The sequence below is a fragment of the Artemia sp. Qi Xiang Cuo genome, chromosome 4 (assembly GCF_049724085.1).
Source record: "Artemia sp. Qi Xiang Cuo chromosome 4, ASM4972408v1, whole genome shotgun sequence".
Taxonomy (NCBI): Eukaryota; Metazoa; Arthropoda; class Branchiopoda; order Anostraca; family Artemiidae; genus Artemia; species Artemia sp. Qi Xiang Cuo.
In genome coordinates, this window is record NC_142797.1 from 43,469,183 (window position 1) to 43,489,395 (window position 20,213).

At 35.0% G+C, this 20,213-nt stretch overlaps 1 protein-coding gene across 3 annotated transcripts in view; it reads left to right on the top strand.

Annotated features, from left to right (window-relative positions):
- Positions 1-20,213, top strand: part of Tudor-SN (Staphylococcal nuclease domain-containing protein 1) — a 97,045-nt gene that overhangs the window by 51,909 nt on the left and 24,923 nt on the right. For all 3 annotated transcript variants that reach the window (XM_089088318.1, XM_089088319.1, XM_089088320.1), the window contains exons 7-10: positions 7,405-7,572; positions 8,710-8,881; positions 12,153-12,270; positions 17,623-17,773. In XM_089088318.1, the coding sequence (XP_088944444.1) occupies positions 7,405-7,572; positions 8,710-8,881; positions 12,153-12,270; positions 17,623-17,773 (609 nt within the window). The remainder of the gene's footprint in view (positions 1-7,404; positions 7,573-8,709; positions 8,882-12,152; positions 12,271-17,622; positions 17,774-20,213) is intronic.

The window sequence follows — 20,213 nt, forward strand, 5'->3', positions numbered from 1 at the left end:
GATCGTGTTTTTTTTTATAATGTTCTTCGAAGATTCTGTTTTTCAGAAAACTAAAGAGCGATTTTAAAACATGAAACCAGCAGAAACATTCAAAGAAAAAGTTATACCTAAAACAAACAGAAATATACTACAAATAAGGGTTTTATTGCTGGTATATTTTGAATTACTGATAAGATACGAGTTTATACCACAATTACAAAAAGTACATGAATTTTCGTTGGTCCTTGAGTTCGGTATTTCATAATTTTAGCATTATTTGGCTACAATTCTAATCAAGTCAAGAAAGATTCTTAGAAAAAAGTAGAGCCTGGTGGTAAAACCTGAAACGAGCAGAAATAGATCTATAATAAGACAAACTTATCACCTAATTGGCCAGACTGTCATTTTCACTTAATTGAAGATAATAGATTGATTCACAAATTGTCAGTTAATGTTTCAAGAGCTTTATTTAACTATTAACTCATATTGTTTTCAATAAAATTGGAATAGAAGGGAAACATATTGATTGAATTAGAGTATCCTTTTATATTCGTAAAACTGTAATTTATTGTCACAAATGTATTTGTTTTAAGAAAATCTTTTCTTTTTCTGGAAAGTTAACGTCCTTTTTTAAATCTTACGATTAAGAATATGATGTTTGCAGTAAAGCAAAGGTGTCATTCTGGAATTTGATGAGGGGACGGTAAGGAAGGCTTTTGTTTTGGGGCTTGATTTTTCAGTGGGTATAACTTCAGAAAAATACAAAAATAGCCAAATTACGACGGTTCGCCAAAAAAACAGGTCTGAAATCCCCCTCCACCTTTATTTTACGCCCCTGCTATTCGAAGAGGGAAAGAGGCTGCTATAGCTTGTTGAACTAATTATGCAGGTATCAATAACCCTAGAAAAAAAGATGAAAAAAATAAAACTAATTTTTCCTCACTGCAATACATTGCCATTAACCAAAAAAATATTTAACCAGTTACTCTCACAGGATCAAAATTAGGTTTATAAAAATTTCCCATAAACCGTTCCACGGAGCTTCAGCCATCGCAAAAATATGCCTTCGTGTATATAATAAATCAAATTCATGTATAGAATAATTTCTGTTCGTTTAAGTTTTAATGTTGGTCCTTACTTTCAGTAAAAAAAACTGTATTTTTTTCATTTAATTTCTGATTATTTTTTAAATAATGACGGTAAATATCCGTGGAACGGATATTTGTTCTTGTTTTTTGTTGTTTTGCTTCTTTTTCTTTTTGTTAGTAGCACACACTCGTAGGTGACGGTTTTGGTGTGCTACCGATTGATTTTGTCTCTGTTTTTTGATAATAGATTATTATTACTAAAAGAAAAAAATGATAAAGAAAATAATAAAAGAACTAAAACTTATTTAGTATGAAGGACTGGAAGATGATTTTATGAAGTTTGGAAAGTCCTTAGGCTTCTAGATACTGACAGCATGCTAAAAAATATTTCAAAATATTGTGTTTATAAAATAAGAGATAAGATGCTAAAAACTTTGAACATGTTTTTTGACAAGGGTTTAAACAATTTTTGTCACAGGAGAATCTTATCAAATAGTTTGTGATAAAAAAAATTGGAAGTAAAAAGTGACTTGGGCCAATATCCACCAAAACTAAAAATGAAATTATCTTGACAATTGCTAAACGGACAGTATTGGCTTTTTCTGCTGATTCTAAATATATAAAATTATTTCAGTTTATTGTTACCCACCCACAACAAAAAATTAAACAAAAAGTTTGATTTTATGTGCTTATATTAACAATAGGGATGTATGCTGGATTTTTTTTTTTTTTTTTTATCATAGAAATGCTCCTGGTGACCATTGTATGGCCTTATTTGACCAGATTCGTCATGACAAAAAAAATTAGGGTGACAGATTCTCAAAGTGAGTTAACGTCAACCCAGAAACAGTAGAATTATACCAAGTATAATTCTAATTATACCAAAGCAAGTTATGTTTATAAAGAAAACAGAAAAAAAACTAAATTTATTGAAGCTGTAAATAATTATAATGAAATTGGGTTTGGAAAAGGCTTCACACTATGACCCCTCCCCCCAAAAAAAACTTTTGAAATTTAGTCAGGCAAACATTAAGATAAACAGTTGCATTATTTTCCCTAACAAATAAAAAAGAAGGAATGACGAAACGAAGAAATAAGTATTTAAATACTAGAAAACAACCAAATAGAACAATTTCAGTTCCATATTTAAAAGACTGCAAAGACAAACGAACTAAAAATGATCCAGTCGCTAATTTCAATTGTAATTAATGATTTTATCCAGCTGTTATTTGTGTTCGTTATCAGTTACACTTAATTGTTAATTTTATTTTCATTTTTGAAGAGGGTGGGTACCTTTACCTCCCATCCTTCGGGAGTCACGACATTTTAACGGTTTTGATGTAATTTTATGATGAATTATTGTTCTTAAGTGAAATCTAGCTGTTAAGCAGATTGCAAGTGCATATGCACATGTCGGGCCCTTGGTTTGAAATAGTCTTAGGAATTTATTTATTGTTGTTTAAACTGCTTCTAGACTTGATTACTGAGAACGTAGCAGATGCTTTGTTGTTGTTTTTAATGGTTGATTTGGATGATTTTCACCAAAGAAGTGGAGCCTAATTGGATTTTTTATTTCTCGAAGACGACATGGGTAAGTCAGCGTTTTAGGGTATTAGGGGAATCATGTTTATTATCGGGTATTAGGATAATTAGGTAATCGAGTGGGCAAGAAAGTTTTTATTTTGATGCCCTTGGTCAAGGCCGTATTCAGGGGAGGGGTTAGGGGTTTTGACCCTTCTCCCCCGAAATTTGTCCGATTCATAAAAACGCAACAAAATAAAAACACTTTTTATGGTTTTTAAGTTTTTTTTGGTAAAAAAAAAACATGTTAACGGGATAGTGAAAACCATAACAAGTTGGACAATTTTGTTTTTTGAAGTCATACCTAAGATACGTTGATGCTCTTTTCTGTTATTATAGAATGGTAACATTGCAGAGCTCCTTGTGTTGTTGTTGTTGTTTGGGGTTTGACGCGTTCGACCAATCGGTCAAATGCGTTCGTATCACTCGATTAATCTGTGCCTTCTGTAATCGCTAGCTTGCTTGGGTTTCACTTTAGTCAATAATCATTGAGCCATGTCAGGTATCACTTATTGTGCTATTGGTAGGGGGTCATTCACATGTAGCAAATGCCTGCGTCGACAAACAAGAATCAGAGTAATTCGGCACTGCTTTGTCATAAAACAATTAAAATACAATTGCAACACAATTAAATAAATAATGCCAATATACAACATTCCTGTCACATGCGTCAACTAAAAAAAAAAAAAAAAAAAAAAAAAAAAAAAAAACTGATAGAACATAGATAAAAAGAAAAAAATACAAATTGTGGTGACTCTAAAATGAGCTAATATAAGGATGTAAAAAAAAAAAAAAAAAAAAAAAAAAAAAAAAAAAAAAAAAAACATCTTAAAGGGAATGAATCAAACCAGTAGTCTTAAAAAATCTAACTAAAGGGTTTGTGCTTAGTTTTATAGCCCAAGGAGGAGACTTGTAATGTCCCAGAACAGAGCGCAATGTGAATACCTTAAATGCCCTCTCAAAGCACTTCGTTAGTATTTCCCTCTCCTTTTCATATTTTCTACAGTTGAAGATGACGTGACGCATGTCTTTATACACTCCACATGTGTCGCAGTTGGGGGACTGGGTCATTTTCCAATGGAAGATTGTTGGTATTGTCTTTGCATGGCCAAATCTAAGATGAAATAGACAAGTTGAAAGGATGCAAGATGAGAGGTATATTTCTTTTGATGGCTGCTTGTAATTATACAGATCCAGGAGCTGGGTATGGAAAGAACAGAGCCAAGCCTCTTCTTCCTCCAAAATTGTTGAACTGATTGAAGACAGGAATTCAGGTCCAGTAATAGGGGTTTGAGTGATCAGACCCAGATGGGAGGCTTGTTTTGCAGCCTGGTCTGCTAATTCATTTCTCTTTGTACCACAGTGTGCTGGGACCCATATAAATAGTACTGATATACCCTTTCTTGCAAGTTGTGTAGTCAGATGTTCAATCTCCATGGCAATATTTCTTGCTTGGTGTTGCTGGTGTGAAAGGTAGTCCAGAGCTGACAGTGAATCAGTGCAGACAATATACTTCCGATTTTTGGTCCCTGTTTGGCTTGCTATGGCTTGAAGAGAAAACTTAAGTGCCATAAGTTCTGCAGAGAAAATTGTCAGGTAGGGGGGTAAACGGTAGGAAAGAGACAGGCCCTGGGAGGGTCTAACTACTGCACAGCTGCATTTCGTTTCTGTTTTAGAGCCATCTGTGTAAACTTGGATGTAGTCCTGGTATTCTGCCAACTTCCCCAGGAATATGATTTTCATCACAGCTTGGGGGAGGTCCTCCTTTTTTTTCAATGCTGATCATAGGAATAATCAATTCCCCAATTCCTTTGGAGGCACTGGGAGAATCATCATACAAATTAACAGTCAGCCTACCATTCTCTATGAACTCTTCCATGCCAGGAAGGCAAAGGAATCTCTGAAAAGAGGGCATCTCTGTGGGTTTGTATCGGACATCAGGGTTGTGGTGGCTAATGATTCCTTTGTAGATAAGGTGGTTCTTGAGTCTTATCTTTTTTGCAAAATATCTTGCGAGAAGATATTTTCTTCTGGAGTGAAGGGACTGGATCCCCACTTCACAGTACATAGCTGCAATAGGAGTTGATTTTAGGCAGCCAAGGGCTCTTCGTAAGATTGCATGGAGGGTAGTGTCAATTTTCTTGAGGAGACATTTCTTAGCAGAACCATATATAAATGATCCATAGTCTCTCTTGGATATCACCACTGACTTGACAATAGTTGAAGCAAAGACTGTGGGGGCTCCTCTTCTTCCAAGACAGAGAGCATTAATGAAGTTTTGTCTTTGTTTGAGACTGCCTATCAGCTCATCCAGATGGGGTTTCCATGTCAATTTTTGGTCAAATACAAATCCCAGAAAGCGTGCATGTTCTGCAACCACAATCCCATGTCCATTCAGTTTCACCAGTGGTTTGAAAGCATCCAGGTTATGCAAATTGTGGAAAAACACACTAACTGACTTATGGCTTGAGAAGACCATATTATTACTTTTTGCCCAAGTTGAAAGCATATCTAAAGCTTTTTGAGAGGCTGACTGTAAGCATGCAGGGTCTCTCCCCACAACTGCAACAGCAATATCATCAGCATACAGAAAGAGCTCTGCTCCAAGAACATTTTCCAGGCTTATATCATGACAATAAACTGAGAAGAGAAGTGGACTTAGAACAGCCCCTTGAGGGAGTCCAATATCAAAGGCTTTCCTCTTAAACTCTGAGAAGGAGCCCCCCAGGGAAGTCTGGACCTCCCTACCCATCAAAAATTGATGGATCCAATTTACCAGTGGGTCTGGTCAGCCCATTACAGATAGCTTTCTGATTAGTTGCCTCACATCTACTCTATCAAATGCTGATTCCATGTCTAAAAATATCACATGTACTGCTTTTCCTTTTTGAAGCTTTGTTTGATCAGATGCTCTAGTCTAACTAAGGCATCTGTGGTGCTCCTTCCAGGGAGAAATCAGAGCTGTTCAATTTGGATGTGGTCTGATAATGGGGTTAAAATTCATTGTTTTATTACCCTCTCAATTAGTTTTGCAACAGAAGAGGTGAGTGATATAGGGCGGTATGAATCAACCAGCCTAGGGTCTTTTCCTGCCTTGAGAAGTGGGATCACTGTTGCCTTATTCCATTCAGATGATATTGATGACTCTATGACAGATCTATTGAATAGCTCTGTCAGTAGCTCAACAAATGTATCTGGCAAATTTGTCAACATTAAATTATGAATTCCATCAGGGCCAGTTGCACCAAGCTGGAGCTTTGAAATGGTGTCTTTAACTTCCTGAAAGCTGAAGTGAGAAAATGGTACAGTACCATTTTTTAGACTGAGTTGATGGTGTGTGAGCTGGGATTGTGTATCTACTTTCAGACATTTTTTTAAGAAGAGATTAAGTTTCCCATTGGTTGAAAATTCTGTAGTCCTTCCCATCTTTATTTCTGCAGGGATGGGTGTTCTTCTTTTTTTACCTGAAAAAACCTGAAAATTTCTCCATAGCTCTCGAACGGGGGTGTTGTGGCCAAATTTGTCTTCAATGAGCCTTCTCCATCCATCTTGTGTCTCAGTCTTTAGTGTCTTTTTGAATTCTGCTGTCTTTTGCTTGAAAGCTCCTTGTTAAAGAAGGCTTTGCTCGGTGTGTTGATTGGTCTATTGCAACCGTTACCGGAGGACCTGAAAAAATAAGAGCTAGTAGCCTCCCAATATTTTTGGTTACTTAGAAAAGGACGGATGGGTAGTAATAAATTTAATCATTTTTATATATTTGGATTCAGCATAAAAAAAAAATCTTTTGATGTATTTATTGTTATGAAAATTCTATTTTTAAGAGTTTGGGTTACTATTTGCCCGAGTCGCTCCTTAATTACAGTTTGTTACCACGATACACTGTCACTGTTTTTGCTGTTTTTTACGAATACCAAAAATAATAAATTACAAAGGCCAAACTTACCAATATAACATAAAAGTAAAAAAAAATTGCTACAAATGCTGCAGCGGAAAAATGTAACATTTAAGCTGCCCAACGAGGACAAAAGGTAATTGGGGCTTTTTTACCATGTCCATTACGCTGATTATGGAACTGACCATAGTCTTTTCTAGGCCGAAATGTTTTTTTTTTTTCAAGGGGAAGGTGTCCCTTTCTTTGGTCTTTGGGGCATTACCCCTTTCTCTGTGCATGTATGTTAGCATGGAATTTCATTATATGTTATAAAAAAAAAACATCCATAAAGGCCTTGTTGCCTCTTTCTGCTCTTTAAGGTTGCCAGCTCGGACCTTCGGCTCTCGTACATCTGGTCCTGGTTTTATTTGGATGGGGCTCGGGTTCTTTGTCCTCGCAAGTCACCTATACAACAATCGGATGGTGCTCGGTCTTTTGCTTTGCGGGATCTATTTTGCCCCCCTATTGACAGATATTCCGAAACAAAATTCCTTTGACATTAAATTTTTTAACCTTTTTTTCTGAGTCTTTTTCTGCATTTTATTGTTTTAGATGAGTTTTCAGTGGGTTTTGTTTTTTGTATTTGTGTAGCCAGGGTTTGCTCTGTATTTACATTATAGTGTGTTTGCGATGAGTCTAGGCCATGTTAAACTTTTAGCAGACGATAGTTTTGAAGGTGCATATCCTATCGTGAGGTTGTTCTCAAATCTAGCTTAGAGCATAAGGAGAATCTACAGTACACGGTCATTTTCCAAATTCTTAGGTTAGACTAAAGAACCATTTGAAATGTTCAAGAAAAAGTGTTAATTTTTCTTTCTTGACCAGAGTCCTGGATTCAAGCTGGACAGTGAAGGTAAACCTGATCCTAGTCAAACTGAGCCTTTCGCCGAGGAAGCCAAGTTCTTTGTCGAATCTCGTGTTCTTCAGCGAGATGTTGAAGTTATATTAGAGTCAACGAATAATGCAAATTTTGTTGGTAGTTTAATTCACCCAGTAAGTATATGAGATTTTCTCTATAATGTTAGATAAATGTACTTATTTTGCGTGGGAATGACAGATATTCGGTACAAAAAAAAACCTACCATTAACGGAATTTCGACCCATAATACACACCACACATGCACATAGTTTCAACAGAAGATTTAGAAACAAGGCGTCAGAGGATCATTTCAGCATGGAGTGCCAGAAAGTTACTTTTATAAAACTGGAGTTTCCCAATTCTCCCGAGGGAAGATCTGTCTGACCGGTTTGAGTGTGGAGAGTCTGCGCTCTCTCTCTTTGAATTTTTTTATTCAGCCTTTATAACCTATGAATGGGATTTTTCTTGATCTTTTCATTTGAAAACTTACAGATAACAGTAACTCTGCAGATAGAGCTTTTACTGCAAGAGACTACTGAAAATGTTCGTAAATTCGTCAAATTAGTTACGACCATCAGGTTAGTTATATGAATTTTTATGGTGAAATAACATAAATTATGAGATTTTGGGGGGATCACGGTCCGAGACTCCCTACATACATGTCTCTTTTTCCTGTCACACACCCTCTCTCTTCTCTCTCTCTCTCTCTCTTTCTCTCTCTCTACTTTAGTCCGCACTTTAACGGACTCGGTTAGGAAATCCAAACATAAAAAGGTGAACGAACCTCATATATAAACTTTTCCCCCAGTGAAAAAAGTCGGTTTTCACTCAGTTGTTTAGGGCAAGTTACTATCAAGCAAAGTAGTGTCGGTGTCTTCTTAATTGCGAGTGGGAAAACTACTTTTTTTTTCTTTGATTAGATGTAAATTATTATGGAGTAAAGGTTTTCAGTAAAGTCCGTATTTCTCTTGACTCTTGCAAAATTATTTGATTTGGGGCTTCAGCTCTCTTAATAATTCGGTCTTTTCTCTCACTTGAAAGTTGTAATTGCAATTATGACATTAGTTTCAGTTGTATCAGTGACTGGGGTCCTCTTAATCTTTAATTACTCTATTTCCTTTGTAAAATTTATTTATAATTATAATGCACTTATGCTTCTAGAAAGGAGTAAAAAAAAATGCTAACTGAATAATGAAAACCATATTAAGTTTGACGATTTTGTTTATGAAGTCATACTGAGTAATATCTCATGCTCTCTTCTATTTTTATAGAATGGTAACATCGCAGAGCTCCTTGTTAAAGAAGGCTTTGCTCGGTGTGTTGATTGGTCTATTGCAACTGTTACTGGAGGACCTGAAAAATTAAGAGCTGCTGAGCGACAAGCGAAAGAAAAGCGGCTTCGAATTTGGCAAAATTACAGTCCAACTGCACCCACAATCACAGGTTTTTAAATACAAATTTACTCTTTTGCACAGGAACTGCAATATACTAAAGTGGATTTCAGCAATTTTAATAATACATTATACAATTAATTTTGATGTACAATTCAGGTTATTGCAAGAGATTTATATATATATATATATATATATATATATATATATATATATATATATATATATATATATATAGTGTGTGTATGTTTGTACCTGGTTGTTATACCTGCACATATAAAGAGGATGGGCCCCTCCCTTAGTCCAAAGACCACCACCCGTCACCCTTGGAAAAATTGAAAATAGTGGCATTAAATACTTTTTTTTTATGATTCTAACCCACCTTCCCTTGAGGATTGGTCTTAGGAAACCTATGTCACGTCCTTCTCACCCCCCCCCCCCCCTTATGTCAAAAAATGTCAACGTTTTCACAAGAAATTTCCTTTGTAGTTTTCTTTTCCTAACGAGTATTGATATACCTGTAAAACAATTGTAGGGAATATGGTACATTGTATTGAACTATCCAACTGTCTTCGCCTAATTTCATAATTTTTACCGTTTTTATAATATAAAATTTAATAACATTTAAGAGTTTCTATATTTAAGGTAATATACAATTTTCTAGAAAGTTTAGTCCGTTCACCAGTCTTCAATCTTGTCCATATTATTTTCATTCGGAGTTAAGAATAAAAGCCCGTACACTAGACTAAAATCGTCACTGTATTAAGCAGTCTTTCAATTAGTGTTTGAGGTCGGCCAATTTTAATACGTTCCCTTAACTGGAAAGCCCCTATTTTCACACATGATAACAAACATAAGAAGAAAACTAATATAAACGGACTTAGTTCGACCTAGTTGCACAAATTGTTGAAACCACCCGGCAATCAGTAGAAATATTAGTCTTTAGCTTTTAGAATTTGATCAAACAAAAAGATATACGAGTCATGGAGTATATTTTCTCTTTAGAGATAAATGGCGATGTTACTTGTTAATCATTCATAACTGACGATAATAAACTGGGATTTAAAAATATAGTTATTTACAATACAAGTAATAAAAATAAAAGAACTTTTTATGTAGCTAAGTCAAAGTTTTGTATTCAAAATATGACAACCTGTAGATAGCTTTTCTCCCTTGCAGAAGTAGCTGGAAATCGGAGACCCCGGTATCAATTTTTTTTTCTTCTTATCTTTGAATCCCTAAAAAAAAAATCTACGTTATTCAAGCAACTATCTTTAGCTAATATCTTTTATACCAACTAACGATATATTCTTTGGGTGTCTGGCAAATTCCCCCGTCCCCCCTGTAGACAATCCCCTCCCTCTACTCCATGGGCAATCCCCCCCCCTTCCCCCATATCCCGGAAAATTCTTCACATGCAATATTGAGCAGAAATGGGGTAAGTATAATAAATAAAAAGAATGATTAAAAGAGGGGATTTTGGAATATCCTACAGTATCTATTTTTATATTTTTAGTTCTTTTAATTTTTTATTGGGGGGAGGGAGGGGTAAGTTATCATAGCAGGGTAAGATAAAGGCTAAAGAGAATAATTTGAAAATATGAAAGTAGTGGCAACCGTAGAAGGATTGCCCTATTATGGAAGTGCACAGAGTTAACAGCCTGGGACTAAGAAGTACTAGTAATTACTTCACTTGGACTTTGTCTGGTAGCCACATCTATAGTACGCGATACAGTTCGCCTCTTTTGATCGAGAACGTGTCCACTAGGCGTACACCAGAAGCTTTTCGCTTCTGAAGTACCTTTAAGGGGGTTTTTTTTTTTAAGTAACGTTTTTTTTTTTTTTTTTTTTTGTTTGTTTTTTTTAATTTACGTAACGTAGAGTCAACCCCTCAAGTCAGAATCGAGAAAATTTAAAATGAATGTAATTTCCTATTCCAAATAAGCGAGCAATAGCTTAAGTAAAGGAATTTTTGAAAAGTCATTAAACGCCGTTCATAAACAAGTATTGGGTATCGTCTTCTAGGCATATGTCAGAAGGTTTTCCTGTCTGAATTACCTTTAAGGGGCTTTTATTTTCTTTTCTTTTTTAATTTGATTTAAATAATTTAGATTCAAACTCCATGTCAGAACCAAGCAAATTTAACATGGACAGAATATCCTGTTCCAAATAAGTAAGCAATAGTTTAAGTAGAAAAAGTTTTCAAATGTCATCAAACACTGTTGACAAACAAGTATTGGATATCTTCCACTTGGCGTACCGTACAGCTTTTTAATTTAATTACAATAATATGGAGTCAGAACCAAGAAAATTAAGATGGACAGAACCATATATTCTTCCTGTATTTTGGAATATTGGTAGAATTTTCAAAAATCCCTTTTTTTCTTCATTCTTTTTATTTGTTTTACTTTCCCTTTGGTAGCTCAATTTTACATGCGGAAAATTTTCCTGGAGAAATTGTCCAGAGGAAAATTTTCTGAGGGGAATACGCCTAGAACCATGCTTAACCTCTTTAAAGGTCTTAAGTGTTTTTTTGTTTTTTTTTGTGTGAGACCATAACTTTTAGTTATGAAAAGGATTTTAGTGAAATTATATTCACAGAACAGTTTCTACGTTGTTTGGTTATTCCTTGTTGATAGAGGCTTGGATTTTCGATGGAGGAATGAGGTAATGAAAACATTTTAGCGATGGAAAACTGTGATTTTTGTTTTAATTCTTTGATGCTTCGGTTGGTAGTACACGAATGTTAAATTGTGACTTTGTACAATTTCCCATAAAGACTGTTTTCTTTTTTTGTATTCTTAGTGTATAGCCTTTGTTCGGTTCTCATTTTTCATTTTTTTTTTTTTTTTTTTTTTTTTTTTTTTTTTTTTTTTTTTTCTTGTCTTTTTTTTTGTCAAAACATGAAATGAGAAATAATATGATGGTTCGGCGCACACATCTTTTATAATGAGAAAGCCAATTTTTTGAAAGGTTATAATAACCGGTGTTTTTACCCTTTATGGAGTAGCAGTACGTTTGTTTTTATTGTTTAGAAAATCACCTAGAAAAATTGTGATTGATCACCGCAATGCCATTTTCAGTAAATAGTTTTAATTACATTAGGTGTTCAATTACATTAGGTGTGCAGTTACATTAGATCTTTATTTTTTATTATTATTTTTCTATTTAGTGGAATGGGTACAATGTTAATTCGACTTAGTTAAATATTTGAGATGATATTTACTTGATATCTTATGCTTTATCTTTTAACTATATTTACCCCTTTGAGCTCTAGCCATAAAATTCTATTCAAGTATTTTTTCTTCTTTTATTTTTCTCAGGCTCTGCCAAACAATTTAGTGGAAAAGTATTAGAAGTTGTGAATGGTGACGCTATTGTTGTCAAACATCCAGATGGCTCTCATAGGAAAATATTTTTGGCTAGCATCCGACCTCCAAGGTAGGTTACTGTCTCTGAATGTCCGACCTGTGTTTTGGGACGGAGGATGACTTTCATAATCATATAATTATAGTCAGCTAATTATAATTTCTATAATAATTATAATTAACCCTGAATTCTTTTTCTTATCTTTTTTCTGTGTATTACTTTAAAAAAAAACTCCGAAAAGTAAGTTTTTCAAAGAAAAGTAAAGGCCATTTTAAACTTAAGCTCAGGATATATAAATACCTTTTAAAATTCAAACTCAAAACGACCAGAACATACTATTAAAGAATAAATGAAACCCAAAACGAACAGAAATTAAATAAACAATCATAGCAAAAAACATACAACAAGTAATAATATAAATGAATAAATAGATCTTAAAGCGAGTAATACTTAGATTGAATATGAAAATCAAGCTTAAAACGAAAAAAAAATAGTTTGCTATTAAAGTATAAATGAAACTTAAAGCGAACAGAAATTAAATAAACAATCAATGCGAACAAACACAATATATAGTAATGTAAATGAATAAATAAATCTTAAAACGAGTGAAACTTAAATTGAATATACAAATCAAGTTTGAATCGGATAAAAATAACTACAAACAAGAGTTTGGGTATCGCCTCACTGTAGATGCCTAAAACCTACTGCGTCATTGGCGCCTTACTGAAAACTATATGAGTCTTGAGCAGTTTCGGAAAGTATAAACAAATTCAAATTGAATATTAGATATATAATGATATTAATTGTTGAAAGATCCATCAGTTCAAGATTTTTTTTTTCACTGTAGTTTTTATTTTTATTTTCAATGCTGTAGGAGCTGGAAAAGAATAAATTTGTAATATAAGAGTAATTCGTTTTCAGAGAAGCGCCAATGACGCAGAAGGCTTTAGGTTTTTGCAGTTAAAGAAGGGGGCAGTATCCAAATTTGGTTTGTAGTGAAACTATATTTGTCTTGACCAATCTTGGAAAGAACTAATAAATTAAACTGAATATTTGATGTAGGATGATATTAATTGCTGAAAGCTCATCAGTTCAAAATTTTACTGTAATTTTAATATTTATTTTCCATGTTAAGTACAAAAGAAAATATTTGTAATATAATTCGTTTTCAATAAAGCGCCAATGACGCAGTAGGTTTTAGGCTTCTGCAGTGAGGCGATACCCAAACTCTTGTTTGTAGTTATTTTTATTCGATTCAAACTTGATTTGCATATTCAATTTAAGTTTCACTCGTTTTAAGATTTATTTATTCATTTACATTAATATATATTGTATGTTTGTTCGCATTGATTGTTTATTTAATTTCTGTTCGTCGTTAAAATGCTAGAAAACATTTTATGGTGCTAATTATTGAAGGACCGATTTCATAAATTTAGAAAGGAAAGCTCTCTGGCCTGTCATTTGATAAAACTTAGATTAATAATGGGTACTTTTGATTAACCACTCTTCGGTATGTGCATAGCAAAGTGTGGGCGTCTCCTTGTTAGTGGATATTTCATTGAATTACATTCAATTTTATGCCATGAGAGAAAGTCATAAACCTAAATAGAGACAATGGTAGAGGGAAAGTCTCCCCCCTCACATGCATAATTGAGGAGCCACAGAGAAAGTAATACAAATGAAATTAATATGTATTTGAAAATGTCTTTTTTCAAAAGACACGAACAAAATCGTCTAAAGGTACCTGAAGTGCTATCGCTGACGTTTCCGTTGATTCTTTATTCCCGTTACTTTCAGATGTAAAATTTTGAATATTATCTAATGTGTTTAGTCGTCCCCTTCCTGAATAATTCCCATTAGGAAAAACCATCCCTGAGAAATTCCTCCCCCCTCCGAGAGCATTTTCTTTTCCTTCTGATAAGTCCCCCGCGTAAAATACCACCCAGCAGAAATTTCCCAGCCGTGGAATATGCTCCCCCAAACATATTCCCCTCAGATAATTTCGGATATTCATAAAAATGGAAGCGGAAATTTCTACTCAACTTTTAAGGTCAGAAGCAATGCTATAGCATTACCTAATGCTATAGCGTTACCTAAGCCATAAGGGTACAATGAATTAATACTTATTTATTTTTCCAGGGGCACTTTATGTGGAAGAGGTGGTCGCATAAACTTTGGAACGGGGTTCATTTAATTACAAATTAAAATTTATAGTGCCCTTACACCAGGGGCGGATCCAGGATTGTTTATGGGGGGGGGCGCAAATTCGGTTGATCCGATGAATTTGCGTTAGGAGCAAGTTTAATTAACGCAATCTTTCGTTAATTAAGTAAATTTCATTACTTTAGACTACGCTAGGGGGGGGGGTGCCCCCTTGCCCCTCCCCTGAATCCGCCACTGCCTTACACTCTCTGTTTCTTTCCTTGTTAGGGAGGAGAGCAGATGCCTAATAGGTGTGTGTTAATATCAAAACATTCTAACTCTCACGGGGCCTTCCGGTATAAACAGAATGAGTTCAAAGGGAGGGGGGGGCAAAAAGGGCGGGGGGGGGCACTTGCCCTTCGATTGATTTTGACTCGTAAGATCTAGACTAGAACTTCCAATGTCCAATCAAATGAGCCCTCTCTGAAGTTTATACGAGAATCCCTTCCTGTCCCCGGGCCCTGGGGGTTTTTGTCGACGCCAGAGTTTTGTTACTTAACCTTTCAACTATTTTTAACAAAATTTTTATCTGATGTATTTAGGGCGTGGCGGGGGGGGGGCTAGTTGCCCTCCGATCTCTTTTGACTCTTAAAAAGTGAACAAGAACTTTCAATTTCCAATCAAATGAGCCCTCTCTAAAGTTTATACGATTATCCCTTCCATAAAAAACAATATAAAGGATTCGGAGAATCCTTAAATTACAACTCTTGCCCTGAGCGCTGTGGAGGAGTTGTCATTCTCAAAGGCCGCATGTCCAGAACTCAAAACTTCATTTAATAAAAGGGCTATCTCAAAATGTTGATTGGATGTGTTTGGGGAAAAGGTGGGCGTGAGAGGGGGGTTAATTGCCCTCAAATCACTTTCGACTATTAAAAAGGGCACTAGCTCTTTGAATTTCCAATCGATTGAGCCTTTTTTGAAGTTTCTACGACCCCGCCTTCTATTAAAACCTTATATGCCCCCAGGGTATAACTTAAAACCCTTGCCTTGAGGGTTGGGGGGGAGTGTCCTCCTCAAAAACATATTTTCTATCCGAAAATCAACTACGCTGAACAAAATGGCTATCTCAAAATTTTGATTGGATGTGTTTGGGGGAATGATGGGCGTGGAGGGGGGGGGGGCTAGTTACCCTCCAATCACTTTCGACTATTAAAAGGGTACTAGCCCTTTGAATTTCCATAGGATGAGCTTTTTTTGAAGCTTTTACGACACTGTTTTATATAAAAACATAATTAGATCCCAGGGTATAAATTGCAAATCGTTCCCTACGTGTTGTTGGTGAGTTTCCACCTCAAAAACCTATTTTCTCTCAGAAGCCTAACTACACTTAATAAAATAGCTATCTAAAAATTTTGATTGTATGTTTTTGGGGGAATGATGGACGTCGGGGGAAGGCTAGTTGCCCTCAAATCACTTTCGACTATTAAAAATCACTATCCCTTTGAATTTCCAATAGAATGAGTCTTTTTTGAAGTTTCTACGACAACGCCTTCTATAAAAACCTTATACGCCCCCAGGACATAACTTACAACCCTTGGCCTGAAGGTTGTGGGGGAGTGTCCTCTTCAAAAGTATAACTTCTATTTGGAAATTAGCTATGCTGAACAAAATGGCTATCTCAAAATTTTGATTGGATGTGATTGGGGGAATGATGGGCGTGGGGGGGGGGGGGCTATTTGCCCTCCAAAAACTTTCGAAAATTAAAAATGGCACTATCCCATTGAATTTCACATCGAAAGAGCTTGTTTTTAAGTTTATACGACAAAGCCTTCTATAAAAACCTTATATGCCCCCTGGGCATAACTTAAAACCCTTGCCCTGAAGGTTATGCGGGAGTGTCCTTCTCAAAAACATATTTTCTTTCTGGAAATCAACTACGCTGAACAAAATGGCTATCTCAAAATTTTGATTGGATGTGTTTGGGGAAATGATTGGCGTGGGGGGGGGGGGGGCTAGTTACACTCCAATCACTTTCGACTATTAAAAGGGCACTAGCCCTTTAATTTCCAATTGAATGAGCTTGTTTTGAAGTTTCTACGACAACGCCTTTTATAAAAACCTTATATGCCCCAGGGGCCTAACTTAAAACCCTTGCCCTGAGGGTTGTGGGGGAGTGTCCTTCTCAAAAATATATTTTCTATCTGGAAATCAACTACGGTGAACAAAATGGCTATCTCAAAATTTTGATTGGATGTGTTTGGGAAACTAAGGGGCGTGGGGGGGGGGCTAGTTTCACTCCAATCACTTTCGACTATTAAAAAGGGCACTAGAACTCTCAATTTCCAATTGAATGAGCCCCCTTTGAAGCTTCTACGACGACCCCTTCCATATGAAGTGCCTCTGGGGGAAAAAAATAATAATAAAACATGGAGCCGTATGGCCTTTACTATAGGCAACGCTACAGCGTTGCCTCTGATTAACAGTCGTTTCACTTTATTGGGTATCCTTTTGTTTGTTAGCCGTGATTCCTTCACTCTGAGTTCAAATATGCATTTAATCAGACATTTAAGGTCAAAACTGAATCTCTTTTTTTACAAAGCAGCCACAAACAAGTTACACTTTGTGTTGGCTTCTGTATAATACCGATGCTGCGAATTTATTTTGAGTACATTCACGTTAATTATCATCCTTGACTTGACCATGTCAACGCTCTTTTGATGCTGTTTTTGTCTGGTTCCTTTTCATTGTACTTTTTGTTGATGGTTTATATTAAGCTTATTGTTTTTGTTTGTTTTTTTGAAGTGCTATCGGCTACATAGCCGAAATATTTGAAAAAATAAGTTGATCCTCTGTGCTTTGGTTAAAAAACTCTTCATTTCTTAGAATTTAATTTGTACGCGTGTAGTGGATAGGCAGCGTAGTCTTCACAGTCATTATTCTTGAAACCTTTTTTTATGACCAAGAAAATTCTATAGAGGACCCGGTATTGCACCGGCGCTACCCCTTAAAATAAATATACTTAAGAAATATTTGCCATAGTATTGTATATATATATATATATATATATATATATATATATATATATATATATATATATATATATATATATATATATATATATATATATATATATATATATATATATATATATATATATATATATATGTATATATATATATATATATATATATATATATATATATATATATATATATATATATATATATATATATATATATATATATATATATTGGGTTTTTAGTATCGCATTCTTTTTTTAAGGCCAGCTGAAGACAGGAAAGTAGCACGGCCTTTGTATGACATTCCGTGGATGTATGAAGCTCGAGAATTTCTCCGTAAAAGGCTAATTGGCAAAAAAGTTGAAGTCACTGTTGATTATATTCAGCCGAAAAGTGAAATGTTTCCAGAAAAGGTAAAGAAAAAAGATATGTTATATTTCTTGTGCACTTTTATTTATAACTCAGGAGCTTAAATTATAGAAGATGTGCTAAAAATAAATAAAAGTGACCAAATTAGTTTATATAGGTTTGTATGGTAATACAATACGATTACCGAGTTGAGAATAAAACAACACAGGAACGGATGGGAGGCTAAAGATAGAGAAAATGATAAAAATAAACATGAAAACAATAAAAGTTGTTTACTAAAAACAGCCGTAATTAGAATATGTGCAATGAGGAGAACTACAAAAAAAGCAATATACAGACACGACAAAGCTATGTAAAACAAAGTTTATCCCAAAAGGTTTTGCCGCATTTAGAAATTTCATGACTATCAATTCTCGCACCAAGATAAAACTATGGGGTTCTTTTAGGTTTTTATGGCCCTTCTCTGTACTCCCTTTCTTCTTTTTTTTTTTTTTTTTTTTTTTTTTTTTTTTTTTTTTTTTTTACTTATCTTTTCCATTTGAGTGCCTTACAAAATAAAAACATATAAATAATTTATAACTTATTTATACTTTTTTTTAGAAAATCCAGTTCAATAGTAAAACATGTAATAGTAAAGTTACTTATGTGTGGTGCATTATTATATTTTTCATTTGTACCAATAATTGAAATATGTTGATGGCGTATTTTAGCGTTAATGCCAGGAAATAGTCCTAAAAATACCCCTTAATAGTATTGACCTAAAAATGCACTTTGTCTGTGTTTCGGACACCCCCTCTCCCCAGAAAAAGTTCCAAGCTCCACAGGATCTCTTTGGACCGCAGGGTCTCATTCAACTAAGAGAAGGTGTGATTCAAAACAGGAATCGTTACTATCTTTATCTTATTTGGCCTACATCGATATTGTACAGTAAACGGGGCTATTCATTGATATTTTTCGTCGTTCAAAGTCTCAAAATGAATTTTAAAGTCTATTTTTTATGTAGTTATATATTGTCTTATATCATTATATTCATAGAGGTGACTTTTAAAATTGTATGATTTGAACATCCCTCTTTTTTCCTTTGCTTATGAAATAGTTATTCTTATTAAATGTACGTACCCTTTACATATTCTAGATTTGTCTTACTGCATCTTTGAAAACTATGGGGAAATCCGAGATAGCAGCCACGTACACTTTTTTTAGGGAGCGGCTCTCTAAAACAACAAGAAATGACGCGGACTGTAAGAAATAGTGGAACTATTGAATAAAACCATGAGATGTTGAGGGTCATGTCAGCAGGGATCGGCCGCAGTCACTTTTTGTCACTTTTTCACTTTTTTGGGGACCTGTCACTTTTTGTCACTCTTTCTGTCATTTTGTCACTAAAGTCACTTTTTTCTACGTTTCGGACCTAATTTGTTTTGCTGAAACAGTATGTTATAGTTCACTGTCGACTGTGGCATAATTCATAAAAAAGGTAAGTCTTTTTTTGATAGTTTGGACTATATTTCAACACGCACGATGTCTATGGCTGTGATAAACGTGGTTTAGTGTGTGTGTGTGTTAAAATCTAGGCTCTTGCAAATAAGATGATTGATTAAATTACTTCTACCGTACCATAACTGCCTATGGTTCTTTTCAGGCTGTTGGTTCACTTAGCATCCATTCTTGCCTGGTTGCTTAGCAAATGGACAGTTAGGCCGAGATTCCTTCTGTATATTTTCAGTGTTAGCCAGTTTCTTTGATTTTAGACCGTTTCTTGCAAAAGGCATGCATGCCCACAGGTCTGAGGACGTCAAAATGTAAGATTAAATTCGTGTTTTCATTGGTTTTGTCAGTTTGTATTTGTATTAGCTTTATGTGTTTTCGAATTCCGTTCTAAAACCCATTCTTATTTCAGGTGACTGTAAATAATGTGCAACATAAAAATTTTGGAGAGCTGGTTCAGTAGGGAAGATGACGCTGGGCATGAAGTTAAAGAGTGGTGCACAAAAGGGAGTGACAATGACAGCTCGTTCTATTGTAAAGTTTGTAAAAAGACACTCAGCGACTAGAAAGGGTTCCAGGCCCTTCTTCAACATGCAGTCGCACAAGATCACAAAAAGAATGCTTCTGTCATGTTAAACCAGCGTCAGTTGAAAATCGCTGCTTCAGTTCCACCCGGAAATCTCCCAAACTCCCAAAGTGATAATATCATACCACAAAATAATCTAGAAATGCTCTGCAATTGAGATGGAACATCAAGGGTGGAGATAGTTTGGGTTTTACAGAGTATTGCTAGTTCTTTTTCTGTAGTTTCATGGGATCATATTGCCGAGGCGTTCTAAACAATGTTCCCCGATGCTGTACCAGAAAGCTTCTCGTTAAATGCTAAAAAAAATGACATACTTGTTGACGGAGGCTATTTATCCGTACTTTCGAGAAATTCTAATCAAAGACATCCAGAAATCTGACTCTGTGCTGGAATATGATGAAACAACGAAC